Raw genomic sequence first — 27,779 nt, 5'->3', positions numbered from 1 at the left:
CACAAATTAAGCTGCTTTGAAGGTGTTCAGTAATGTTCACAGTAACAAATGCACCATTGCAGTGGACTAGCACTAAATCAGCTGTGCACAGCATGCAAGCAAAACAGGTCTATCTCTTAGAGACAATTGATTTTTTGCCACCTAGCAGACTGTATTTTTGAAAATGGTTTCATAAGCACACTTATTAATAGCAAAAAGCATATATTATTTGAAAAAAAATGTCTTTCATATAATAACACATACTAAGAACATAAAAATATTCTAAATTCAGCTATGAAAATGATACTAAAAGTTGTCAGCAGGCTTCTCTTCTCCTCTCTCCATCTTTTATTTGCTTCATATGAAAAGCAACTCTTAGACAGATCATCTCCTAAGAGCTATTGTAGGAGAGAGTCATAATTAGAAGTTTTTATTAGAAATACCCTGTGTGTTTGCTGGCATCTTATGTTAAGAGTGGTGACAGTTTCTGTTTTTAGAAGAAGTTTTTAGAACTTCTTAGCAGTCTCTAAACCATTCACCCTTTGGTGTCCTTCCCCTAGATCTAAAACTAATAAACTACAGAGTATTTTATTCAAGCAGCAGCTGAGGTTCAAATCTGGTGTGGTTTTCTAATTTAACAAAACTCCCACTGAATTCAGACTGTGCTATAATGCATTTGTGGTGGTTTAACATTGAGTAAAACAAACTGGAAGATGCACAAAGAAAATTACTCAGCTCTGTCAGAGTTCCAGATTTTCAGCTATATCCCTTAAAAAGAATTTACTACAATTGCTAAGAAATTATGTTGTCATCTTGCTTGAGAAATTACTTCTTTCTTCCTTGAAGGGAGCAACTCCTCTGTCCCTTTATATTAAATGTGAGAATGGTTTCTGAACCTGTTAGGTAAAGTTAATTTTAGCATGCACTGACAGAAATAAGCTGCTTTTTCTCCTGTTATTGTATTTTTCTAACATGTAGGCTTGTATTATTTCTGGAACTTCTGTCTGATAAGCTGTGCTGGTTTGGCTTTTTCTAACTTTATACAGTATAATGATATTGTGGAGTGGTCAGTTTGTGAGCAAGCCCAGTCTTTGTACACATTCAAGAGTTAATTTTTATTTTCTTGTTGCAAAAATGAAATCCTAACTGCTGTAGCTAATAAATTACTTTCTTCAGTAATGCCTGTTGCCATTAAGCTGAAGAACAATGTGAAAACAAATAGAATTGTATCCAAATTATGCAGCCATTTCTTATGTTACTTCAGGATTATTTTTATGACCTCTCTACTAAATAGGCCTGGAACACCTAATGTTATTTTAGCTTTTTTTTTTTTTTTTTTTTTTAAATTGCACATTAACATTTGCTTGGTAATTTTACCCTATTTTTTGAGGAGAAAAATATTTTCTGTACAATATCATGTTTTAATAGCCAAGGCTTTTGAAGTACACAAACATGTATGAGCAGACAAGATAACTCCTACTATAAATTTCTGCTAGGAAAAAATGGTGACTTCTGAGTTTTGCTCATGAGGTAGCTCAATTGCAATGGTTGTCTGTAAACCCCTGGACAGATTATATGTTTCTTGGGCAATTGAAGTCACCATTTCCCTACAGCTGACACCATAGGTGGCATCAAATCAGCACATCCTGCACAAAACTAAGCTGGATTTAACTGCTTTTGCACTGGGAAAATTGAAGGTAGGGCAGCACAGACTTTACAAACCTGTCTGAGGCACATTTTGTGGTTGAAACTCAGGCTGTAATATCAGGACACTGGTAGAGCTTTCACAACTGCTCATTTGCATGCTTCGTGCTCCTCTGGCAAATGGGAATGCATTGTTTTGAAAGAAGCTTGTTTTGGGTAATTTTCATCAGCCTTTGTACAGGCATTAGAGATGTCAGGTGCTATTAAGCTTTTGAGTTGACACCTGAAGAAGAAATTTGATCCTGAGGAATTTCTTCTTTATGAGAGCCAATACCATTACAGTGAAGCCTCTCTACCAAGGGACACATGGGAGGAACAGGAAACCCCTCTTGGCAGCAGTCCTAAAGTCTTGGGTTGAGTTGCATTAACTATTAATTTGTTTTATAAATCTAGTTTAAATTTGAATTAGATATCAAATTCCTTCCCAACTAATGTTTAAAGTAGGCTCTGTTAGACCAAGCTTGCTCAAGACCTTGTCTAGTTGAGCTTTGAGTATTTTCAAGTCCAGAGTTTGTATGAACTTTCTGGACATCTTGGTCCACTCCTGAATTGTATTTCTGATGGGGAAAAAACCTTTTTTTAATGATAATTTCTATTACTACTGGTATCTATTATTGCTACTTCTTCCTTCTTGCTGCATCACCATGGCAAGAATGTCTTTTTTTCTCTATACCCTCCCATTAGGTAGTTGAAGGCCACAAGAAGACTCCTTCTAAGCCTTCTCCTTTTAAAGCAAAACAAACATGCTCTCAGGGCATCTCTAGCTTGGTCTGGGTCCCTGATCTTCTCAATAGCCTTCTCTGGCCTTAAGGACACCAGTGTCATTCTTGACTTGAAAGCACAAAATGGACACGATATTCTAAGTGCAGCCTCACAGAATGTGTTGACATTGTGCAGCATTGGTGATTCTGCCATATGAGTATGTATCTACATGCAATTTGATTTCCATATGTTGAATATTTTTCAATGAAACTTATGAAAACAGGTAAGAAAACCCCCAGAAAAACAAAGAACAGACCCAGGGGCTGTGTGCTGACAGAGTATGATCTACCTTCAGCTGCTCCATGGGAGCTGCTGGCTGACAAAACCCTGGGTCTTTTGGTAGGTTGTACCAAACTAAGGGCCAGTCGTGATAAAATGAGGAAAAGGATGGGATGATTATAGGATGGCTTTTAAAAACAGCAAAGAGTGAAGCCAAACATCTTTCAAGGTCATTGAAAAATGCTTTTGTTTCTGCTCTGATTTTTAGAACTCCAAAGGATTTTGTACAGTATGTGCTTGAAAAGATGAATTTAAGACTGTTGATGATGGGCTGCTTTTCTAGCTTTCAGCCCATGAACCACTAAGAAAAATACAGGTCATATCCAGTGGAATGCACTCTGCCCTAATGGTTATTTACTATGGTGTAATTACACAAGATAGGGTAGAGCTTTATCCATCTGCAATTTTTAAAACCTCTTCTGAAAGATCTGAAAATTATGGTTACTGCGTATTGCTAAACTGCACTCAGTTTCTGTGATCAGCCTTAGTCTTCATTCCGCCTTTCTCTTGGGAGGATGAGAGAATGGCAGGGATGACATGGTGTGCTTTAGTTTTTAATTTAGAGCATTTTCTGTGACACATTCATGCATGGAAATGGAGAAGTTTGTACAATTTAGTTAGACTGTTAGTAGGATAGATGTCTCTTCTGTTAGGAGGTGCATCTGTTGTCCTTCCAGATTCTCTTGATGTTGTAGGTGAAAGAGCAGAATAAGTATTTTGAAATTTTAAGGCTGGAACACTTGTGCCTGTTTAGAGTGATGCAAGTTCAGTGGAAGATCATTCTACATTTTGTGCCTTACACACTTTGTTTGATGTTCTCCACTTTGTCCAACATACTCCAGCTGAAGTCAATGGAAATGTTGACAAGGGGTTGTCATGCACAAAACTCTTACAAAATGTAAGAGTTTTGTGTACTCTTACAAAAGAATAGGTTTGGAGGGAGTAGGAAATGTTCAGTGGGTCCAGGAAGTTGCCTTTGCAGATGACACACAAGATTCCCTCCAGCAGAGATGGAGTACAGGTATATAAAAGAGGAAAATAGAAACTGTTTATTATTCATGCAATTGAACTGAAATCATCTCTAGTGCTGTTGCAGGCATCAGAGCAATCAACAAACAATTGCCCAAAGTAAACTAAGGCAATATTGTGCATTAGCCTTGCACATGCCTCTCTACATTTTTTTCTCCCTCAAATCCAGCTGGTATCTTTGAATTCACTCAATGTTTTTCTTGTCTGGAATCACTTAATTATAACCCATAAATATTGAGACTTTTGTTTGTAAAGCAACAATATTAATAATAAATAAATAATATGTTTCAATACTATGTTTTTAACATTTCTCCCCTTTTCATTATAGGTAATACCAACCTTCAGACCAAAAGAGGGAGTATCACAGTAGGTAGGTTCTGCCTTCTCTCTGTGTCTTTTGCTCTTCCCTTCTCCTTGCTAAAGGCTAAATATTCACATATTTAAGTAAGGTAAAAAGGAGGTGATTTCACACAGATGTTTTTGCCTCCTTTTCAGGAGTAGCACTGGTAAGTGTGGCTGAATAAGACCCTTTCCAAAGTCAGCCTTTTGTGGTTGGGCAAGGCACAAGATCTCAGTGGACTTTGCACAAGTGAGACTGAGTCTAGCTGTCATCTTTTAGCTATAGATGGGATAAAAGGACACAAGAAAATGCTTAAGTCTACATCAAATGCAGTTGTGCCCTTACTGTAGTTCTCTCTCTTACACTTATTGCTATCAGTGATTAACTATGTTTAATTTTTATATCAGGAAGCTAATCATTGATGTATTACTTATTTGGGGAGGTGATGGGAAGGCTTGTGATAATTTCAGTGTTTTGAAACTCTTATGCCAATAGTTTCCCCTTCAGAACTGAAAACAGCTCATAAACCTTTTGTTGGGAGCCTGGCCATTTATATGATAGGATAAGTCAGAGTTATCTGTTATGGTGTACCTTATAGCAGTGCATTTGATAGCACACAAAGTGAGAAACTCAGATTCTAATTATTGATATGGCAGGAAATCGAAGTAACAGAATCTTAGACAAGGCTCAGTGTATCTTTTGAATGTAGAGGGATTTCCTCAGGCCCTGATCTTGAAGATTTTAAGTGTAGTCACTCACTCAGCATGTTTCAGGGACCATCTCTAAGATGTGTTCAGGGACTGTTAACAACTCTTTTTATGTTTCTAAGAGCTCTGTATTAACATTCCTGGAAAATGAATGCAAGACACATTCTTATGAGTTAGTCATTAAACCACAAAATTAAATTCAACTTGCTAGGCTGTTTTTCCTTCTCTTAAATAAACTCACAGGGTACGAAGAGTGTTTAAAGAAAGGTTTCTTAATATAGGAGGTAGCTTTTTCCATCAACAGATGATGATTATTTTCCTTAACTAACCAGGTTCAGCTTAAGCATTGAGACACTCTTACTGTTGAAGAAACTTTATTTTTCAGATTTCAATTCTGACAGCACTGGATAGACTTCATCTTTTCCTAAAGAGCACTAAATATCCCTGGTATTTGTATGGATTTTTCTAAAGGTAAAAATCTTTGAAGATCCAGACTTTCAGCTCTCAAAATGTGAGAGCACTTCCTACTCAACCAGTTTGCTGGAGGTCTTATCCCTTATTTCAGTTGGAAGGGACCCACAGTGCCCATCCAATCCAACAAGAGTTGGAGTGTCCTTGTTCAGGGGCTCTTAAACTCTGACAGGCTTGGGGCACCAACCTCTCTGGGAGCTCTGCTCCAGTGTTTGACCACTCTCTCTGTACAAAAATCCTTCCTAAAAAAGAGCCATTGCCATGCAAGGTTTCACTGGACACCAGGGAGAAAAGCTCAGCACCTCCTTGTGCCCTTCCCTTGCCCAGGAAGCTGCAGAGAGCAATGAGCTCACCCCAGCTTCCTTTCTCCAAACCAGGCAAGCCAGGTGGATTGGTTGGTTGGGCTTTTTTGGAGCAGAGGAATTTATCAGAAAAAGCCTTTACAACCAATGGGTATAATTTAAAATTGGGATAGAAAATAGATCATTAATAGGTAAAAGGATAGCCTGGATAATTTAGTTAGGAAAAGAATTGTTTTCTTGAGATTGCTTTGTGTGTTGCATCATTTGTTCTGCCCATGGTACCAGGTCCCCATGGTAAGTATGGTCAGGACCACTAAGGATTTTTTAGTTGTGTGTGCAATTTAGTGAATTCTAAATAATAAATAATAGTGAAGTCTATTTAGTAAATACATTTCAGTTTCTTATAATACTTTTCATATCACAGTTTTAGAACAATAAACTAAACCAAGAATTTTTGCCAGTTTACTATCAATAAGAAATACTAGATAGCTAGCTGAGCAGGAATTCAATCTTCATCACACTTCAGATACCTTGGAATTTCATGCTTCCTCCAGTCTATAATCAAATAATAATAGATATTTTGTGTTCCTATAGAGATTGACCTTGTTCATGGTAAAATCAGTGACAAAAATCAGTCTTTAGGTGTTCCTAGGAAAAGCATGGTTTTGCTTAGATTTAAGATCACTTGTGTTTAATCCTTTCTTTAGTTCCAGGCTGATAAAGGGATGCTAAGTATTACCTTTGTAGGCCTTTCACTGATCCTTTTGTGCAGTCAAGTTATGTGACTTATTTTATTCTTTTATTCTTCAAGCTCTATTTATTTCCATGAAACTTAACAGAGACTTTTGTCCTTCCAAGGACATCTTGCTTCACTGTGCCCTTTTTTTAAATCTTTTTTTCTCTAGTACCAGTAAATTCTTAAACAGCTAAAGCTGCACAAGACTGACCATCTGTTCTATTTCCAGTAAAAGGCTTTGTCCTTGTTCTCCCCCTTGAAAAACCTGGAGAAAACCTTTTCCCTGTTGGTCCTTAGCAAACTCAAATTCAACTATACATTTTTTCTTTATTTTTACCTTCAGTTATTCACATTAATATCAGCTAGCACTGGGTATATATTTGAAAATAAATTGCCTTAGGTTTGATCTGTCATAACAATAAAATATGTGTTGTCTCCATTGCTATTTGTTATGTATTTTATGCTATCAGCCTATGCTTCTTAGTATAGGGTAATTTTTCATTGTTGAAATATTTATTTATATTTGTGCACTCTGTTGGGACTTATTTTTGGTTTTTTTTTTAATCCATTTTCCTTTTATTCCCCTTTATTTGTTAAGAGTTAGAGACACAAACTTAAAACAGGATCTTTATGGACTTTGCAGAACTGATGAACGATCCTGTGTTTCTTGGTATTCTTAATTAATCTAAATTTGGTATCTACACACTTGTATTTAATATCAAATCTGTAACATTCATTACATAAATCATATTCATTTGTTTCCATAAAATATATTTCATGTTACTTCCATAGGTCAAAGCTTAACAGTTGTTTACTGTGCAGTATTGTAGTGTCAGGTTTACTGTTTGGATAGTGCTGCCAAGCTTTTGGTGGTTTTGAAACTCTGCTGAAGTTTCTTCAGCCACAGGAAACTTTGTATTAGTGAGGTACTCTGGGAGGCAAAATCTGGCAAGTCATCCTCCCAAAACAGTGTTCCTCAATGGAAAAGTGTTCCATTTCCCTCCAGGCTGTTCTTGGCTTTCCTGGTAAATCCATGCCTTGGGGAGCCTGTCCGTCCTGCCCTCCTCCTGCATCCTTTATTTGTGCTGATGCTTCTGCAAACACAGTCCAGTCTCTCACATTTATTTATATTATATTTATAATTATATTTACTCATTTATTTAATTTATATTTATTAATTGAAGATCTTGGAAAAAACACTTTGTTCAGTCTTGCAGATTCACAAAAGTTATCTTCCCGCTGGGGCAGAATCACACAGGAGCTGCTTTTGCATTTGGGAAGTGGAAAGAGAAAGGCTTCAGTGGATAAATGTTGTCCCTCTGAAGCACCCTCAGCTGGTGGGATGTGGGCTGTTTGTAGCTGCTCTCCCTCTGTCACAGGAGACTCTTCTTCCTTCCTAGAATAGATAAAGGCACTTATTATGGGTTCTGTTTAAAGCAGAGGAGTCAAAGGCTGGATGTTTCCTGGATCTGTTGCCAGCAAAATTTCTGTCAAGGTTATGTGGAGTTGGTAATTGGCTCTTACTAAATTTGATGGGGAATACCTGCAAAAACAGCCTTTGCATGAAAACTTTTAGTGATCACTGCTTAAAAAGTGCATTAAAAAGGTTGATGCCTGTCAAATTTTCCAGTTCTAATGACTTTAACTTTTCAACTATTATGAATAACCTTTTAAAAAATCACCAGTTAAAATCAATATTTCATTTTAACTTAGACAAGTAAAAGTCTCCATTATTAATGAAGAGTTAATTTTCTTTTTTCAGATTTTGAACAGACTTTCTTTAGTACAGTCTTGAAATGGCAGAAGCATTCACATCCAGTTCTAGTTATTAATGTTTTCTTTTTAGCCAAAGCCCTTCTCAGTTTCTCAGCTGACTAAGTAAGGATTAGCTGGGTTTTTTTGATCACTTTCCCCTCCAAAGAAATCAGCTTTAGCTGTGGGATAAAGATTCTTTTCTGTGTTTTTGCTGTTGTAAGCAATGCACTGATCTTTGGCATCTGTGCTTGAAACCCGGGATCAGAAAAGCTCCAGATGAGTTCACTTAGAGCTAAAACTGTATGGCAAGCACAAAATGGTAATATGAGACATCCTTGTTAATTAATCAAGTTCATTCTCTCATTAATGCTTTTACTTTTTAAAATGGGAAGTTTCATTCAGTTTTTCTTGGGCTACTTCTAACAATTCGATTGTTGGGTTTTTTCAATGCATATTCAGAAACCAGACTCTGTCAGTGTCTCAGGATTTCTTGCCAATACTTTAATTTCTAGCATTGTCTCTAAAAATACCTCTCAGGAACTGCCTTTTCCTCATATACCAAGGTAATTTTTTTATGCTCCTCTAGATGCTTTTTTTATAATTTCTTTGCAATTCTTATTAGGTATAAGCTTGTTCAGTAGTTTGAAAGTAGTTGAACTCTTTGGGACTTCACTTAATATTGTGGAAGTCTATGTGTTTAAAATTGGAATACATTGCAAATAAAGACTACTCAAGTGTACACTTTAAGCTTCTTAAAGGCTTTCTGTTTGTAAAAATGCTTCTTTGCAAAGTTGTATGATCATAAATTTCTGCTAATAAGGTATAAAAGAAAATTTAGGCCTCTCCATTCCAGGGCACAGAACAAGTGCTGTTTTCCTGCACATATTAAACATTTGTTGATAGTGCAGATGCAGTGAATCAGATTTCACAAAGCCTGTGTTCAGTTTTTCTGTGTAACAAGATACTGCAGTGCACAGCTGCTTGGTTTCTGCATGGGCTACCTTTCCTGGGTAAAGTTCTCCCTGCACAGGGTCTGAGCAAATGAACTCTTTTGGAAGCTAAAAGAGATCTTAGTATTCAAGTTTCATGCTTGATTTTCACACAAAGATCAAGACATTCCTGTAGGAAGATGTGCACTGCAGTTGGGCCCTTGTAATGTAGAATAACTGCAGAGCCTGAGGACCAGAGTGTGCCCCAGTTCTGGAGTGGGGAGATAGAATAAGAGGTTTCTGAAAAATCCTAAGCAAAGGCTGACAGTGTGTAAATTATTATCTTTATGTATATGATGTATAATCTGTAAATTATTATGAATATTAATAAATATAATTATTATTCTCAAACACAAAAGAATTGATAAAAATCAGTTTGAGGTATAAAGAAATATTCTGGCAAATGTTTACTTTAAAAGAGTGAATGATACACAAGTTCTTTTCTTTTGTTTTTTAGATTCATCAGATGGAAGTCTAAAAGCTTCTACATATCATGGGACAATAGATGTTTATGTCAGTCAATTAAGAAAAGTGGATCTGAAATCCCAGAAAGGTTAGCAAAATAAATTAAATATTTTTTTTTTCTGGCAGATTTTGATGTAAAAGAAAAGGAGATAAGGGTTTGGTTTTTATCTGTCTGTAAAGAATAGTTTGTGATTGTTGGTTATTTACTTTTTTTTTTGCATCATTATTGGAAGATGTCTATAAATACTTAAAACACAATAAGCTGTGTCAGGGACAAGAATACTTAAGATGGATTAAATGTGTTTGTGTTTTTCAATGTTTTTCTTTTTGGTCTGGCAATATGCCCAGCAGAATTCTGCAAGGTTGACTAGGGTTACAGTGTTCCCTTGCCTTGAGCACAGTTTTCTCCATGATGCTGTATGTGCAGTGATCACTGACACACATACATTTATTTTTCTTGCCTTCTGACTGAAATGTCCTACTATGAAAATTTGAAGGCAGAAAAGCAAAGATGGGAGAGTTTTACATTACCATTTTCCTTCATTTTCTCTCCTGCTTACTCACTTAAATTCCTCTTCTCAGTTAAAAGCTCACACCTAAAGTTGAATTCGTAGTTTTGCTATTCTGAAGATTTGATACTGTAAATTACAGAGCCCTGAATAGATCTTGTTAATCCTAGTTTGGAAAAAAAAACCAAAAAACCCAAAATGCAGACAGACAAAAAAAATCCAAAACAAGCCAAAACACAACACAGCATTTCTAAACTTGACTGTAATGTCATGTCAGACACTTCAGGTGGTTTGGTCCACTTCTGTCTCCTGTAAAACAAAGCCTGTGCCCTGTTAAATCCTAACAGTTACTCAAAATGGGACTCATGGTGTCAATGAATTGAAATTGAATTTGTGCATCTTTCTGTACAATCTCTTTTGGCTTCATTAGTGCAAAGAAGTTTATTTTTATATTATTTCTTGGTTACCTTTAGTATCACTTATTTTGCTAAGTTAATGTCTCTTTGAGCTAGAAGAAAAGAGGAATGTATTTAATAAAAGCTAATTAATGTTATTTTCAAAATATTTTCTAACATCTCTTCTGGCAGCACAGTTTAGTAAAGGCAAAGTTGAAGCTCTGGTTCTGTTTACCCTGTAAATTCAGAATAACTGCCGACAGCTGCAGTGTAGAAAATGTCCCACTTGTGCTAAATGAGCTGCATGTGTGCTGGTTTTTGTGAGTCATCACTGAGCAACTCTCCAAAGAGGACCCAAAGATGAAGACCTTTTCCCTTTCTTATTCTAAGGCTTTTGTGTATCCAGCAAAATGCAGGCCTAAATTATACTGGAAGTTATTTGTTCATCAGAGCTGTCACAGGCAAGTGATTCTGCTGTGTGTAAATTGCTCAACCAGGGTTGCTTTCTGGTGCTTCTTTGCTGTTATTCTTACCATGTTCTGCTGAAGCTTCTGGGATGGATGTCAAGAAACTGTTTTATGTTTTCCTAAGTAAATGTTGAAATTAAGCAAAAACCTAAACAACACATAAAAAGGAAGTCTATTCTGAATTTCTCATGTTTTTGATCTAATGTGTAGGAGAGAGCTTTCAGACTTTGTGACTGAGTTATTCCAAACTGACTAATGTGGCCAGGTTGGGGGCCCAGTGTCTGCCTTTGGTCTGATGCATAGATGCACATATCTAGGGGAAGCAGAAGTCAGAATTTCTGGTTTTAATCTCAAAGTAGAATTATTCAGGCCACCAAAGCTGCAGTTTTGCTACTAGTTTACATTTTGGTGATGCACAGTCTAAACTGGTAAGTCAGTTTTGAGACTGCATCTGTTGGAGGATGTGAACAGCTGGCCCTAAGCAGTAAAGCAAAGACAATTGCCAGTGTTCACAGCAAGTGAGCAGCACCCCATCCTTCCAGAGGAGCAATTCTTTCATTGTGTGCCATGCAGTGACTGGGTGATTTGTCAAGTCTGATGCCCTGTCCTTGCTCTGGAATATCAATATGCAGCTAGAAGATAAACTTAAAGTCATGATACCTGTGAGATCTATCATATTTGCTTCCCTTGGTCATTCCTGTAATAAGATCCTCTACCAAAAGGCATTGTTTGTAGTGTATGTCACTATTTATTTTCATGTCTGTGAAGGAAATTCTGTGATACCATTTTCTACATGTGACATACTCTGTTTATGATAAATGAAGATACCTTCAAAAATAAAGAGGTTACTGTTTCTGAAGACTTCTAAAAAAAACCCAACCAAGCACAGCCAAATGATGATTTGATTCAAGTTAGTGAAATAATGGACTATTTCAGGGTTAAACTAACTAGCTTGCACTTAATTTTATACCAGGTTCAATTACAGTCAAGGTACCTGCATCTCTCAAAGCCTATTTAGAGCTGTCTGGAAGAAAAGTGGATGTGAGTTCAGAGATCCAGTTAAAAGAAACACAAAGTGCCTCCAAAGATGATCATGTAACACTAAGTGGTAAGGCTTACTAATCTTGGCTTCCAATAAATGTCTGTCTGGCCTAAGTCAAAGGCATCTACATTTCTTTATTAGTTTATTGCCCTTGGCAGCTGCTTGTTTAATCTGCTTCACTTTCAGATGTTTGCTTGTGCTCTTCTACTCCCCATGTTACTGGATAACTTGAAAATTTTATTTGGTAAATGACTTGTGAATGTAATCAACTTCTTCTAACAAAAGCCTTAGAGCCAAATTCCTCCTTAGTGTTGGTCCAGTGAGTTTGTGGGAGATAATCCAGGGCTGAATTTGACCCATTGCTTTGTTGGCTTAGAAACTCACATAGACTTTCCTAGGCAATCTATTATATTAAAAATATAATAATTTTTAAAAATCTGTCTGTTTCTGAGTCAAAGGGGGGAAATAAAAGGGGTCTATGGCATATTTATAAATAATGTCCAGTAGTGCAGGATAGGCTGAGAAATGATGGGGGGAGATGAGAAGAGCAGAAGAAGCTGGAGCTGGAGGAATAGAGACAGCACGTGGAGAGGTACCTGCAATTACTGGAACTATTCTTGTAAGGCATTTAAAACTGAGCTTAGAATCCTGGGTCTTGCTGTTTCCTGCTTTAGAAAAGAGTTTTACAATTCACTGGCAGGGTGTGTACTTCTCTCCCCCACTCCAGATGTTGTATCTAAAAGTTAAGGCTGTTGCTTTTACCAGTTACACAGTTTGCCCTAGAGAAAACATCAACTGAGTGTGTCTGAGGGCTCCAGCTCAGTGTTTGAACATGTTATGTCAGTGTGACCTGCTGTGGCAGCAGATGGGGTAAGGCTTGGAGTTTTAAACCTAAGAAAATATGCACAAAAACTCTCTCCCCCATGTAAGATGGGGATCTCAGAGTCAGGAAAACATTGGAAGTGTAATTATATAATTTTAGTATGTAGCCTGCTTATATATCTCTTCCTGCCTAGGAACAGTAACTAGCACTTAAATTTAGTAGTGGTTATTAAATACAGTTTCTACAAAAACCACAATTAGAGGTTGTCAGGCTAGAAATCCGTGGAAGGACCCCAGATTCTAGCAAGACTTGGGGCAATGAACCACCTCAGCAGTAAAACAAGACTTCTCAGTGAATGAGGACCACCAGCCTCTAATCATCTGCTACTTTGGCAACATTAAAGATAAGAATGGTGTTTCAGATATCCACAGCTGAATGACTTCTCTGGTTTCACAACCCAGTCGGTGTTTGTGTGGGACACTCATCACTGAAGCAGATGCAATTTTTCAACCACTGTTCTGTATGGAAATGATCTTGGCACTTGAGGCCAAAAGCAGAAACTCTGATTAGTTAACTCTCAAATAGACAAGTCCCAAAGGCACAGAAATCATCAAGAATTATGCAGAGGCAACAGCATTAGGCCAATGATTATCGGTTTTTTAAAGAAGTTACAGTGTTACATAAAAAGAGAGATACTTCCTCCTTCTATTTCTCTTTACCTTACAGTGTATTCTTTCTGCACTTGATCCCTCACTATCAACAATTGCTTCTTCCTAAAGGTGATATTTGGTAATTTTCTTGTACAAGTAGATTTTCAAATAATTGAAAATCATTTAATACAATTTCTGTATCCTGGGACCATTATTCATTGTTGAGGTTTCAGGTACAAGGTCCATAGCTGTCCTGCTGTTGTGACTGAAGAAAGGTAAAATAGACAGTGAAGAGGAGCTTTGCCAAGTGGTTAAAAACTGTATCACAAGAGCATGGCAGTTTAGGAGTTTTATGCTTTTGAGTTCAAAGATTAGTTTAAAACCAGATGATATTTCAGAAAATCCAGTTTTCATGTGAATACCACAGGCACTGTGACCTTTTAGGAAGTTTTACTTGCCTCTGGGAATATGTGAATGTGTTAGAGAAGGCTGTCCAGTGGGAAGACAGGGCAGAGTTCTTGGCTCAACAGTCACTTCTTCCTGCACTTTGCTGCTCTAGGAAATCCTTCCCTGCTGCTTTGGAGCAGTTTCCATGTGCACCATCACCCTCCAGTTGCACCCTGAGGGCAGTCAGTGCACCACAGCCCCACAAGCACCCCCATCCAGGGTTTGCCAGCCAGCCAGGGAAGAGAGTGGGATTTAGTGAAAGCAAGATGATGGAAGTCTGGAGTGAGTGCTCCAGAGACAGAGGGATGACAGTGGGAAATGGGTTTGCTCTTTTAGGAAAAGAAGGGACTTTCCTGCAAAATGGAGACACTTGCTGAAAAAGGGAGGGAACTGGAGAGCAGTGACAGGGAGTTTTTATTCTTTGAAGTAATTTTCAAGGGCAAGGCATCTGTTTCCATTGGCAGTCTGGAAAGCAGTATCTATGCTATAATGAAATGCTACAAAAGCAGAGTTCATGCTAAGCACTGGTCCAGCTTCCATCTGTGGAAGTGTTTGGCTGCCTTTACAGTACTTGAGTAATTCCAGTAATTTCTGATTGTAATCATGTCAAGGTGTTCTTTCTTTGCCCTGGCAAGAAGAGAAGCCCTTCCTGCTCAATGTCTGCCTCCTCCCTGTCTCACAGGTGTGCCTGTGTTCTTAAATTTTATGCCTGTGGAGGTAATTAGCTATAGATACTACATGTGGTAAGAGAAAGAATAGGAGGCTAAAAGGTATCAAATATTTAAGCAGAAAAGAAACTTAGAATATGTCAAAGGGGTTGCAAACATGTTGAAGGTCAAGGTTAAAGTTCATATAATTTTGATTTACATGCTTTTTAGGCCATTTTCCAATAAGTTAAGTTCTAAGTACAAAGGTAGGAGCAATTACCTGTGTAGTCCTGAGAGGAGCAATATTTAATTAATGTCAGGAAACAATAGTGTTACACCATTGAAAACAAACAGCATGTTAACATGATTGTTCTGTAAAACTCAAAATAATCCCTTGGCTTTACATGGCATTAGTAATACTTTGCTGGAATGTGTCCAGTTTTGAGTATCTGTGCTTTGAAACTGTAGAGTCTCTAAAGGAGAACATGTGAGCAGAGTCCTAAAATCATGATTAACAAGAGAAAACTGAAAAGTTCTGGTTTTGTCTCAGAAGATAAAGGGAAGAGAAGATGCATTTTTCTAGTGCATAAGAAGTTGCCACAGAGAAATAAGGAAATAAATTGTTCTGTTGACTGGCAATAGGACTAAAACTTATAACTTGACCTTATGGTAAAGGAAACTTATCTAAATAGCAAGGTAAACTTGATTGTAGCACTTGTCTGGGGGGCAGTAGGACTGTCAGTACTGCAGGTTGTGAAGACCAGGTGATGTGAGCATCTCAGACTAAATTCAGTGCTTCCTCAGGAGAGGCTTCAGCCCAGTTTTTTCTTGTCTCAGGTTGATGTGACCATCTGCTCCCACCCACTCCACAGCAGCAAAGGAAGGTTATCAGGCATGTGGGTGGATGGGGACTAAATGAAATGCAGACACTGGAATCTCTTCAGCCACTTTGGTTGCCAACTTGTGTGTTGACCACTGTGACTTGGTGGAAAAACTCTTGCAGTCATTCAGAGACTTTATTTGAATCCTTGTAGCAAATGGTGTCAATTTCCAAACCTAATTGTCTGGAAAATAAACCATGTAAATCTCATCTCTGAGTGATGCCAGGGACTCTCCTGATTTTGGATGTTTCTCCATCCCTGCCCCAGTCCTAGTGCCAAGTTCATATCCAGTGGCAACCTTTCACCTGATGCCATCTGCTTGGTGCAGAGGAGTCTTTTAACTTTGCAGGCAATTCATCTGGTTTGCAGCAGCTGTGTGTTTCCATGGTAAATGTCCCACCATGTCCCAGGTGCTCCTCAGAGGCTGTGGGTGTTTGCTGTTATTACTCTGTCTCCCTGTTTTTACCTTCTCAACGGGCAAACCTCTGTGGTTTTCTGTCCTTACACAAGGAGCATATGCTTTGGGAGTTTTGGTTTTCTCCCAAGTTGAGACATACTTGCTCCCAGTTCTTGTCAGAATGACAGCAATTGCAGCAGTTAACAGGACTTTTAGGTTTTGGTACTAATCCCATCCTGGCTACAGCACAAGAGCTTTGCTAAGCCACCTGAGAGCAGTGTTCCCCTGAGCCATGCCTCTGGTGGCCCTGCAGGTAATAGAAATCTCCCATGTTAATTCATGCCTTTCCTCAGGTGTGTAAACAGGACATGCAGAGGAAATCCCCCATTGACTCCTCTAACTCCTTTTCCCCTGTGAACATTTTCACATTGCCTCTACCTTATGAGTTAAGTATCCAGTTATTCCTTTAGTACTGCAGAACTTCTTAGCTGGCCTTGCTGTGCCTCTGGAGAGTCAGCCTGTCTGTAATTACCAGATTCCTTTGAAAAGATGGACATTGACACTTCTGTCCTATCTCTGACTTCTCAGGTTTCTCTTACTAACATGCTTCAGGTCTTCTCATCCTGCCTGGTTCTCCCCATAGGTGGTGGTGAGAAGCACCTTTCTCCTTACAACAGTCATTCACTCAGGCATGCACTGAAATATTACAACTTTGACATCTGCCTGATGTTCCCTGCTGGAGCAAAGGGGATCTAGGCAGATGTTTCCTGCCATCAGGAATAATCACCTCTCACTGTTCCCTCAGTGGTCCCTCACACAGTAGTACTGGGAGAGCAGCCTATGGAATGCTGTGGCCTTCCCTTTAGGATTGCTTTAAGACCAATGTGCCAGAGGGTGCTGACTGCATCAGTCTCTTGTACCCTGCACAAAGCACGTGGATGGATGTGGTTAAGAGTCTTCATTATGAGAAATTCTGTATTGCTTACTCCAAGGTAATGTCTGTGTTTTTTAGCTGCCTGGAGTTCAAGGGTTGAATACAAACACAGCTGAAGGGGCAGTGAATAACATGAGACAAGCAACTTGCCTTTAAAAGGGAAATAAGTGAAAGAGCTTGTATTATGTCAGTCTGCTGAAACTCCAGGTTTTATCTGAAGCTTACCAGCTGCACAAGTGCTCCCACTGTGCAGCTGTCTTGGGTTTGTTGCAGTCAGCATTGCAGTTCAATCCCAGGAGTAACACTCTCTGCTGTCATGCCCCCCCTGTTTAGTCTGTTCTCCAGGCACTTCAGAACTCTCCTTCTTTCTTAGAAGCAGTTTTTATTGACTCTTGGCCACTAGAATTGAGTGGGAAGAGCTTTGTTTTATAATGTCCCTCTACACACTGCCCTCTGTGAAGCCTTGATCCTTAAGCAATATCTTAAAAAAAATAAACAAAGACCCAGGTTGTATCTGGAAAAGATTACATTCCTTCGAGTCAAATAGAAAGTTCATCCAACTTTTATTAAACACATTAGATGAGATGCTATCCTACAGATTTTTATTGGTTTCAGCTTGCATTCAACTCAAGCTGTTCACAACCTTTTGATATATACCACAGTCCTAACACTACCAATGAACAACACTTAAAATATGATCCTCTTCTTATGTTTTGTGCTATGAAAATAGAGCTCTCAACTCCTCCATTCTCCAGGAAGACAAGTAGATAAACAGTCAGTACTTGACTCTAAAGTTTTGCAAAGGTGTTACCTTCTTTAAACACCACACACTGGGGTGGGGAAAAACCACCCCCTTTTTCCTGGGCTTTAAATTGAAAGGTACACACAGCATAATAGTTTGTGGCTTCTCCTGAACTCCTGCTGCTGTCTTGACTGCTGGTAGGTTTTGAAATTAATTCCCTCACCTCTCCCCCCATTCTCGGTCCAGGAGGCTGTGTGCTTTTGTGATTTAATCTAGCTAATAAAGTCTTCCTCAAAATCCACTCATGCTCTCATGGTATTCAGAGTACAAGCAGTGAGTACAGTTAAGACCAAAGCAGTCATCAAAAGGTCTCCAATTAAACCTTGTTGCTTGATTAGTGCCTCATACACAAATGAATTCAAATATAGGAAATAACTGAACCTCCTACTAGTGATGGGCTTAATAACCTTAATACTTGCCTCACAGGCAAATTTCCAGAAGTATAAGGAACAAAACTTTTTTCTACATTCACATAGCAAAACCAAAATGAGAAACAGAGCTCAGACAGAAACTCAGCTTTAAAATGGCTCTTGTAAATTTGTTCCTGTGCTCCCTAAACTCTGCTTTAACTTTTTTGCCAAGGTGTAAGCTGTGCATGAAACTATTTACAGCACTGATTCTGTGCTTCAGTGTTTGTTTCTTGTACAGAAGTACAAGCCATAGTCACAAAAACATGAGAGAGAGAGGAACTGGGACCAAGCACTCCAATATTCTGGAAATAGATCTCTGCCCTGCATTTCCCTTGGAGAAAAAGATGTATTTTTAGTGTTCTACAGTTCTGTTAAAGGATCAGCTGAAATTTTCATTTGTACTTCTTTGTTGGTTCAATTTCTTGTCACCTGGAGGCTGTTTTCTGTTTGAAAACCAGACTGATGAAATGTTTTAAGTATGTTTTATGTATGCTTAAAAGACAGATTCTGTTTTAGTTTTTGTTCTATACTCTCTCATACAATACTATTGAAAATCAGTGTTTCAGGAAAGCTTTGAGGAACTGAACTTTCAAATTTTAATGGATTCCATATACAACACATTTGTCCAACTTGGTGATTCATCACAGATTTAAGTCTGCAATTAGATGATGAGTAGAGATCTGTGGATTCTGCTTTACTGTAGGCATGACACTGGCACTGAGTGTGGTTGAGACTGCTGCTGTCTGGAGCAATGAGGAGTGCAGAAATTGTATTAAGACATCCCCATGGAGACACCTGAAGGCGTGTTGTAGTCTGATAACAAGGGACACTGAAGTGACTCTGGCATTGTTGGACCTCTCTGAGAACTCTCTGCTTCCAAACCATACCTCAGCCTGTTGTGAATTGCTGTGGGTTTGGCCCATAAACTTAAATGAATCTCACTTAGAGCTGCTAAAGCACTGAAATGCTATTGAAAAGTTCTGGCACACAGGCCTGAGTTGTGGAAACCAGTGCAGTGATGTCAGTTGGAGTTTTGCCACTGTTCTTGCTGTGGCCAGAATTTAATTTCAGCTGTGTTACAGGTTAGAGCAGAGCATGTTTGCAAAATTGGCTCAGAATCTGCTTCCCTGCCATCCCTCTTGCTATTCCAAGCTCAAATTATTCTAAACTTAGAATTCACACAATTAAATGAACACTGAAGTAATAATAAATGATATTTTGTAAAGATAAACTGAAGTGAAGGTTGATCTTGTGATAAAGGCACTGATTTGGCACTTTAAAGATCCCAGTTTAATTCCCAATATGGACACAAATCTTTAATATAAATTTGGAAGATTACTTTTCTCTCTGGGTCTCCGGTTTTTGATTATAAAATGAGACTGAGTTGAACTCTCTTCTTTGTTAGTGAGCTTTTTAGAGCATGACTGTGAATACAGCCTGAAGTTTATGTGAAACCTGGAAGGAGACAGATACCTCAGGCTTGTGGGGTTTTTTTTAGGCCATTATCATAAGGAAACAGTAATACTTGCAAAATGTCCGGGCATCTGGACAATCAGGTCTTACCATGGCTCTTAAAATCTTTGAAATTACTTAGCCAGATCAGTATCTCATGTAGAGTCATGGTTTAGCCAGAGCTGGCTCTTGAGCACCAGGTCACCACTCACTCCCCACCATGGGGTGGGGGAGACAAGCAGAAAAGTCTAAGTGAGAAAAGTCATGGTTGGGATAAAGAGACTTTGAGATTAAGACAGTTTGATGGATAAAGCAAAAGCTGTGCACAAAAGCCAAGTAAAATGAGGGATTCTTGCACTACTTCCCAGGGCAGGCAGGTGTTCAGCCATCCCCAGGAAAGCAGGAGTGTATCTCATGTACTGGGTCAGACAAATGCCGTCACTGTGAGTGTCCCCTGCTCCTCCTCCTGCCAGCTCTGATACAGAACATGACTCCATACAGTTCAGAATGTCCCTTTGGTCATTTGGGGTCAGCTGTCCTGGCTCTGTCCCCTCCCAGCTTTTTGTGCACCCCCAGTCTCCTCTCTGCCAGGGCAATATTAGAAGAAAAGGCCTTGATGCTGTGAAAGGGCCACTCAGAAATAACAGATTTTATATATTGTCAACACTGTTTTCAGCAGAAATCTAAAACATGGTTCATCCTAGCTACTATTAAGAAAAAATAACCCTATCCCAGAGAAAACCAGTACCTGTAGGGTTTGTGTGGCAGGGTTACTGGGAGGGGCTCTAGGGGTGGCTTCTGTGAGAAGCTGCCAGAAGCTTCCCCTGTGTCCTACAGAGCCAGCACCAGCCTGCTCCAGGATGGACCCACCACTGGCCAGGGCTGAGCCCATCAGTGATGATGAATAACACAGTTAAAGAGGAAAAATCCCACAGCAGCTGGAGAAAGGAGTGAAAACATGTGAGAGAAACAGCCCTGCTGATGTGGAGGCCAGTGCAGAAGCAGGGGCAGGAGATTCCCCTGGGGCAGCCCCTGGAGTGTGCAGGGCTGCAGAGATCCTCCTGCAGCTTGTGGAGGGCTCCATGGCAGAGCAGGGGAAGAGCATCAGGAGCTCTCCTTCTGCAGAGCAAGGAGTGGCAGAGATGATGTGTGAACTGACCAAAACCCCCATTCTCTGTCCCCCTGTGCCTCTGGTGGGGAGGAAGTAGAGAAATCAGCAGTGAAATTAAGCCTGGAGCAAAGGGAGGGGTGAGTGGGATATGTTTTTAAGATTTGGCTTTATTTTTTATTATCCTTCTCAGAGCTGATTTGGAATAAATAAAATTAATTTTTCCCCAAGTCAAGTCTGTTTTCCCTGTGACAGTAACTGCTGATTGAACTCTCCCTGTCCTTATCTTGATCCATGAGCTTCTTGTTATGCTTTCTCTGGCCTGTTCATTTGAGGAGGAGAGTGGTAGAGTGGCTTTGGTAGGTACCTGACATCCAACCAGGGTCAACCCACCATAACACATTTCTTAGCTTAGAATGAAAAGTGCAGTACTATGTAATAAAAACCACTGTTCTATTGTAAAGATATATTGTGGGAAATCAGATTAATGTAAAAAAAAAAAAAAACTGTATCAAGAAGGAAATGTCTCTGTTAAAAGTACACAAATTCTACCAAATCAAAGGGCTAAAAGTGCTTCCAGGGAGCTTGTAAAAAAATGACAATGTGAAGATGATATGTTTACTGTGTGTCAAATTAAACTAAGACAACTCTCTTTTCCAGGTCACATGAATCAAAGGGATGAAACAGACAAATGGATTAAGGCTGACACACAAAATGGCAAAGTGTGTCTTAAAAGCCAAAGCTGGATCCAGTCTGTCAAGCTGAAGAGTTCTTAAAGGTGAAATAGGCCAAAGAGATTAAATCAGGAAACTACAAAGGAACATTTCTGTAAAATTATTAAAACTTTTGGATGAATATTTTTAATATGAAAGAGAAACTATTAAAAATGAGAGAATTTTAACCCAAGATTTGCCTGTGACAGTGCTGGTACTAAACAGTCTGGTTTACTTTTAGTGCCTTTTAGGAATGAGATGATCTTACATATTCAGAATTCATGTAACTTGACCCACTTACCATATCAGTTTAAAAGCTGATAGCTTTCAAGCAAAAGTTTGGAATTGTCATTTAAAAATTTTAAAAAGCATTTTCAACAATTCCAAGATGCCATGCTTTGCAAGCTCTGTTTACTTCTAAATTAAATGTCTCAATACTGTGGGAATTCTACTGGTTTATGCAAAATGCAGAGAATGTTCTTCAACCAAATTGTATCATGGATAGGAAAAAATCACTTTCAGTGTGGTTCTTTTGTGGTTTTCTTATTTGGTGTTTGAACCCTGAGCAGTTTCTGCCTGAGTGATGAGTACTTACAGTGTAAAAATACTTCTGTGAAATGGCAGAACTTGCTCTGTGTCATCCTGAACCTCTGGTTTGTGGATAGAAAGAAGAACTCCAGCTCTGTCTACCACTGCTCATCTGCAAAGAAAAAACTTTTAAAATAAATAAAAGTACCATGGATCTGGCTGATTTCAAGGAGGAGCACTCCTCCACCTGAGCATTCCCCTGCAGGAGAAGCTGCCCTAGGAGGGACGTGTTCCCTTGGACTGAGAGCTGGAATCTCTTGGTTTGCTCTGTCTGCAGGGACTGAGAGCCCTGTCCTGCAAAGCTCCTGGGAGGCAGAGAGGGAGGTGAGGGAAGCAGGTAAAGCTGCACAAGGGCAGGTCTGATTTTGTGGAGGGTTCTGTGTTACTGTAAAACAAGCACACAGCAAAGTAAATGCAGCTTTTAAAAGCCTTTCCATGCATCTCTATGGCACCTTATAGAAGCAGTAGTGAAATTTGGGTTTGGAGCTGAAATTTCAGAATCCCTGCCAACTGAGGGGATGGTGAGGAGCAGGAGAGAATTCAGACTGCCAGTCAGGCTTTATGTTTTGTATATATGTGTATGCTCTTTAAGGCATAATGGTACATTATGAAATTAACTTCTTTTGCCACAGGATTCCCCAGGAGATATAATTGCCCCTGGCTAATGGACTTCAAGAGTCAAGGGCAGCATATCTGCTGTAATTCAGGGAGGTTAAAAACTCCCCTTCCTGTTTATTGTTCTGTGTACTGCTTGTTGGGATGAGGTGGGCAGGATGCATATGACAAATTATATGTATTTTTAATATAAACAGTAATATATAAAACGTTTCTAATAGTTTTACTAAAGGCATTGCAATATTACTAGGTATGAGTTATTATTAAACTTTTAAAATTTATAAAATTAATAAATTATAATGGTTTTGGATATCCAGAAAAATATTTGAAACTAATGTTTTCTATGCCCTGCTGCAGCCAAAGTGAAAAAAGTACCTCAAAATTCACACCACATGAAAATAGTCTAGTAGGTACTTCACAAGATTGGATCCATTTAATGGTCCCATTATTCACCTGAAATACAAAGACTGTCAGCCTCTGAGATTAAGGTTGTGTTTTTTGAGACTGCTGCATCAGCAATTTAAGGGAGAACATAGTAAGAAAACATGTTCTTTGTTCCATATTCAGAAGAAAGCAAACTCAGACTTTGAATTCATTAATTTTCTAAATCTAGCAGGAATTAAACATCAGACTTGTTAGTTACTTGCTTAAAGAAGTTTAAATCAGCCAGCAGAAAAATTGTGCTACCACTAAAGCTACTGATTATATTAATTCCAAGCTAAAACATGTTGAGACCAGCTAGAATGTTAATATAAAGGTCAAGAATGAGTTGAAGGAGGACAAACCCTTCCTTATGAGTTTCCCCAAAGGCATTGAACAATGTCTTGTTCTGCTCTAATGAGGTGAAACTGTATTTATCTCTAGACAAGGGAAGATGACTAGGTTATCAGCAATTAGAATTTGAATGGCAAACCCCTTGTGTGCCCATATATCTTTTTTTTGTGCATTTGATGAGAAGACATTCTTGTAACTGGAGCAAATTTATACTCAAACACTTTTTTCATCTGGCCGCCCTTTAATTTGGTTCTCCTGGTCTCTCAGCTGCCAGCCAGCCCACAGTTCAGACCTGCAGACACAAACATGAGGTTGTTCAGAGAGCTGGACTCAGCCCAAGAGGCTTTTATGAGAATGAGGGCTCTGGGTGCACAAGTGGCTGTTGAGAAGTGGAGAACTGTGCTTAAATGCTTGGGTGTAGTTGTGCATTAAAGAACCTGCAGTCACTGCCTACTCACTGCTCTCCTCTCCTCAGGAAGGCTGTACTTGATGGGTACCTGCCACATCAAGTGTGAAGTGCTCTGGGGGGTCACAGTGTTGATGTCCTGGAGAGGACCTTCATGGCAAACAAATCCTCCAACACATGCAGATTTATTCATTGCTTACTCTGCACGGGACTACAAAAACTTTCATTATTGAAAGATGAAGACAGCTTGAATCAACATCTGAGAGTTAGCAGTGCTGTCTGAGTGCAGCTGTCTTGCTTGAAGGCATTCATACTCCTGTGAGAAGATTTGCTATGCTTCCTTACTAATGCAACAAATGGCCTTTTATTAAAGTGTGATTAGTTTTAAGAAAAAATAACACAGTGGTCTTTTCATGCTCTAGAGAAAAACCCTTGAACTGTAGAGATGCTGCACAATTTCTTCATTTTTCATTTTGAAGAATTTGTTTTTTCAGGCTCTGATCTGTGTTTTTTTGGTGAAGGTGATTATGTTACCATCCCAGTCATATCCAAGCCAGGAAGGATGGTCAGCATTGTTATGTTCCTGTTTCTCCAGTTCAGCTGTGTATTCCAAGACATCTTGTCTGCAACAAGAGTTTAAAAATAAAAATGAAAAAATAAAAATAATAATGACAAGAGCATATATTTAAAAATAATAATGACAAAACTTTTCAGAGGCTGTTTTTACAAGAACACTAAAAGCAGTTTAATGAGGAAAAGTTCCTTGCTTTAACTAAAGCTATCAATATTATAAGGGTGTTGAGGAAAGGAAACTGGAAGTTAATTGGTTAGGTCATAGAGTCACAGAATGAATTAGGTTGGAAGAGGTCTCTGGAGAGTGTTTTAACCTGATACTGCTTTAAATGTATCCAACTATTCCAGGTGAGTCATGGCTTTGCCAGATGAGTTCTGAATATCTTTAGAGATGAAGCTTGCACAGTCTCTGGGATCCTCTTCAAGAGTTTGGCCAGCCTCCTGATTAAAAAATTAAAGTTTCCTTGTAATCAGAAAGTGATCAGAATTTTCCATATGCCATTTGTCCTATCAGTGCACCTTTGACACTGGTCTGGCTCTGTCTTCTCTTCTGTATGCTCTGATGAGAGTAAGAGGCAGCAATAAGGTCTCCTCCATCTCAGATCTTCTCCTGGGATGTAGCAAAGCAATTCTCTGAAGGTTCTTCACATGTCACATGCTCCAGCACTTGAATGGTCTTGGTGGGCTTCATCCACACTTGCTCTAGTGTGTCAGCATCTGCCTGAACACAGATCTGAGAGGGTGATGCCACTGCAATAATAACATTGTCTTTGGAAGAAAATATAAAACCAAACAAGATAAATAAACCAGCTACACCTGAAGGTATTACAGCATCTCCAGGGTGTTTTTTCATGGCTCTGTAGGAAGGCTGTAGTAACTGTGCAGGTCCCTCTGTTTCTCTATTTGAACCAGTGTCTGTGGCACCTCCAAGTACTTTTACCCTTTCCTCCTTCACCTTCTGCTTGTTTTTTGGCCAGCCTCTCTACTGTAGGTATCTTCTGTCACCCACATCTTTTAACATGTATTGTTTCAGAAATGGAATTGGGTACACAATGGGCAGTGCTACAGGAGCCTTGTGGAGCTCCTGCATGCTCTGGCTCTGGCTCTGGACCTACCCCAAGGCTGTTTTGTTTTGCAGCTTCTGTGAGAGCTGAACCAGAAGAGAGTTGTCCGTGATGCCCAAATCTACCCATGACCCCTCAGATCCTCCTCAACATTTTGTGGCCACTGCCCTTTTGCAGAATTAGAGCACAAAACTAGCAAACTAGATAAAAATTTGAGAAAATCAGGCCTCCTGAGTGAGACACTCTAAAAAGAAGAAAAGCAACTCTCCCTTCTTTTTTGGCAGTGTCAACCCAGCAATTTTCAGTACCTTCCCAAGCTGAAGAAATGGAACCCACCACTTGCAGTGCTGTGAATGTCTCTTTCTTTCCATGCCTTGTGTGAGCTGGCTGCCAGCCTGGTCCTGCTGAGCAGAGCACCCTCCTGCCCAGCCTCCCCCTGTGCTGGGTACTCCAGGGCTCCTGGGGAAGAGCCAACTCTGCAGCTCCCATCCTCTCCAGGAGATTCAGCCTGATCTGGTGTGTCACAGCCACATCAAGACAGTCTTTCTCCCTGCTGGCCAACTCCTGAGCTCTGGAAAAATATAATATACAGCATCCAGACAATACTGGAAAAAAATCCAAATTGAAGGGCTCTGTTATCTGTCAGTAATGCTGCTACAGTGCTCTTGTGTTTGTTTCCCAAAGTGGAAATGCTGGAGATGGTTACAAGGGGCAGATGTGCCCAGCTGTGATGCTTGCACCACTACAGCAGGAAAGGGAAGTGGGCAGGAGTGGAAAAGGGACAGAATTAGTGAAGCAAGAAGGGCTTGTTTTCAACCACTGCAGGATATTTTTTTTATAAAATGTCCAACACTGACACACTCTATGAACCACATGAACACAAGGCTGCATCTGTTTTTATATTAGGGAGGCCTGTGCCATTGAGGAATGTGTGCACAATTTATATGAGCTATAAGCTCTGACCTATAAAAAATCAACTCATCCAAGTCCAAATTCCTGTTTTTCATGGAAACTGCAATGTATAGTGGCTGTCTGAAGCATGTATAAGGGGAGCTGTTACTACTTTTTTGGAAACTTATGATGTCCCATGCCTGGAGCTACAGTTGAGTGGTTTGCCAGAAACAGCCATTCATTAATCATCAACACATGGTAAAAAGATTGTTTATTTAAGATATACTGTGCTATGAGAGAGCCTGATTATTTTATTTATTTATTTATTTACTTACTGTCTTAAATGAGCCAATTGATGAATAAAAGTATTTCAGCCAATAATGACAGTTATCTTTGGCAAAACAACTATCTCTTCTTGGTATAAGTCAGACAAAAGTACTGGCCCAAACACAGGGCTTGAGCAGCACTGGAATACCTCTAATTGAATCCTTACCCAAAGTTTGACTCCATTTTACTGAGAGGGGGTAACTGGGAAATACAGTTCTGCAACATGGTCTGAATCCTGAGCCATTCCAAAACTCAGCAATTTTTCAGAATCACAGAATGGGCTGAGTTGGAAGGAACCCACCAGGATCATAAAGTCCAACTCCCAGCCTTGCAGAGCACCATTCCCAAAGTCACTCCATGTGCCTGAGAGCATTGTCCAAACACTTGAGCTCTGTCAGGCTGGGGCAGTGACCACTGCCCTGGGGAGCCTGTTCCTCTTTGACTGGGTCCATCATAATAAAAAGCAGAGATTTTTTTTAAAAAAAACAAACTTAGTGAGCTGAGGTTACAGAAAGCAATCAATAGTAAAAGTAATGGAAAATAAAATCTCAAACATGGGAGAAATGTTCATAGTACAAGTACGGGAGAAATAAGGCAAGTGGAGGCAGGGAGCTAATGGGAAAAGCAGGAAGCATTCTGCAGGCATGCTCCAGGTTACAAAATGTGGTAAGTCTACATAGGATCTGAAGTATTCTGAGGTGCATGTCAGCTGCAGTAGTTTTATCATTGTATGGCATCCAGTTCATGTGCATTCAGTGGCTGAAACATGGCACTCCAGGAGCCTCTGTGTCACTTCCAAAAGGAGAATTGCAGTCAGTGAGAGGACAGTACTGTATTTCTGTTGCTTGTTAAACAGAAGACAGGAGTAATTGTTGTTGGTCTTTTACCAAATCGTGTGTAGGAGTCTTAATTTCCAGTTCCATGTTTGTTGGATCTTTCCTGCACTGAGACCTGAATATTTGGATAACATGTAAGAAATTCTGTGAGTTCTTGCAGAATCTCCTTTCTAACCAACAGCATCCATTACAAAACACAACAACAAAACCAAACAAAATTTAAAGTCTTCTCCAAATGTCAAATGTATTGTAACTATTAAGACCTAATGTAATTTTTGTTTAAAAGGCAAACATTGTAAGAGGAATTGTTGATAGCACAGTTTTCGGGGAAGATCTTTTCGGGGAACCAAATTGTTACAGATGAGATGTAGTTTGGGGAAATTACAAGACTAGCTGGCTTCTCTGTCAATGACATGTTTCCTTTCTCATTTTGCATCTAGAAATGTTAACACAGAATGTTTTACAGGGAACAGAAATGTTTCTCTAAAGATGTCAGTATGATTTCCTGTA

General features: G+C 39.3%; 2 protein-coding genes across 4 annotated transcripts in view; one reads left to right on the top strand and one right to left on the bottom strand.

Moving 5' to 3' along the window:
• FAM185A (family with sequence similarity 185 member A) overlaps nt 1-22,215 on the top strand; it is a 37,234-nt gene extending 15,019 nt beyond the window's left edge. The window contains exons 5-8 of one of the 3 annotated variants that reach the window (XM_071423976.1): nt 4,082-4,123; nt 9,511-9,606; nt 11,863-11,997; nt 21,143-22,215. In XM_071423976.1, coding sequence (XP_071280077.1) covers nt 4,082-4,123; nt 9,511-9,606; nt 11,863-11,997; nt 21,143-21,258 — 389 coding nt within the window. In that variant the 3' untranslated portion in view covers nt 21,259-22,215. The other 2 variants (XM_071423978.1, XM_071423977.1) reach the window with 2 other exon arrangements.
• A 1,826-nt stretch (nt 22,216-24,041) lies between these two features.
• The window catches only part of FBXL13 (F-box and leucine rich repeat protein 13), a gene marked incomplete at its 5' end in the record, with an annotated part of 59,036 nt that continues 55,298 nt past the window's right edge, over nt 24,042-27,779 (bottom strand). Inside the window, 2 exon segments of the mRNA XM_071422050.1 lie at nt 24,042-24,091; nt 24,093-24,201. Coding sequence (XP_071278151.1) covers nt 24,047-24,091; nt 24,093-24,201 — 154 coding nt within the window.

Source organism: Agelaius tricolor, unplaced genomic scaffold (genome assembly GCF_023055355.1).
Source record: "Agelaius tricolor isolate 1412-34295 unplaced genomic scaffold, bAgeTri1.0.p SCAF_3, whole genome shotgun sequence".
NCBI classification, from domain to species: Eukaryota; Metazoa; Chordata; class Aves; order Passeriformes; family Icteridae; genus Agelaius; species Agelaius tricolor.
Note: the sequence above shows the minus strand (reverse complement) of the source record. Positions and strands in the feature narration are given on the sequence as shown.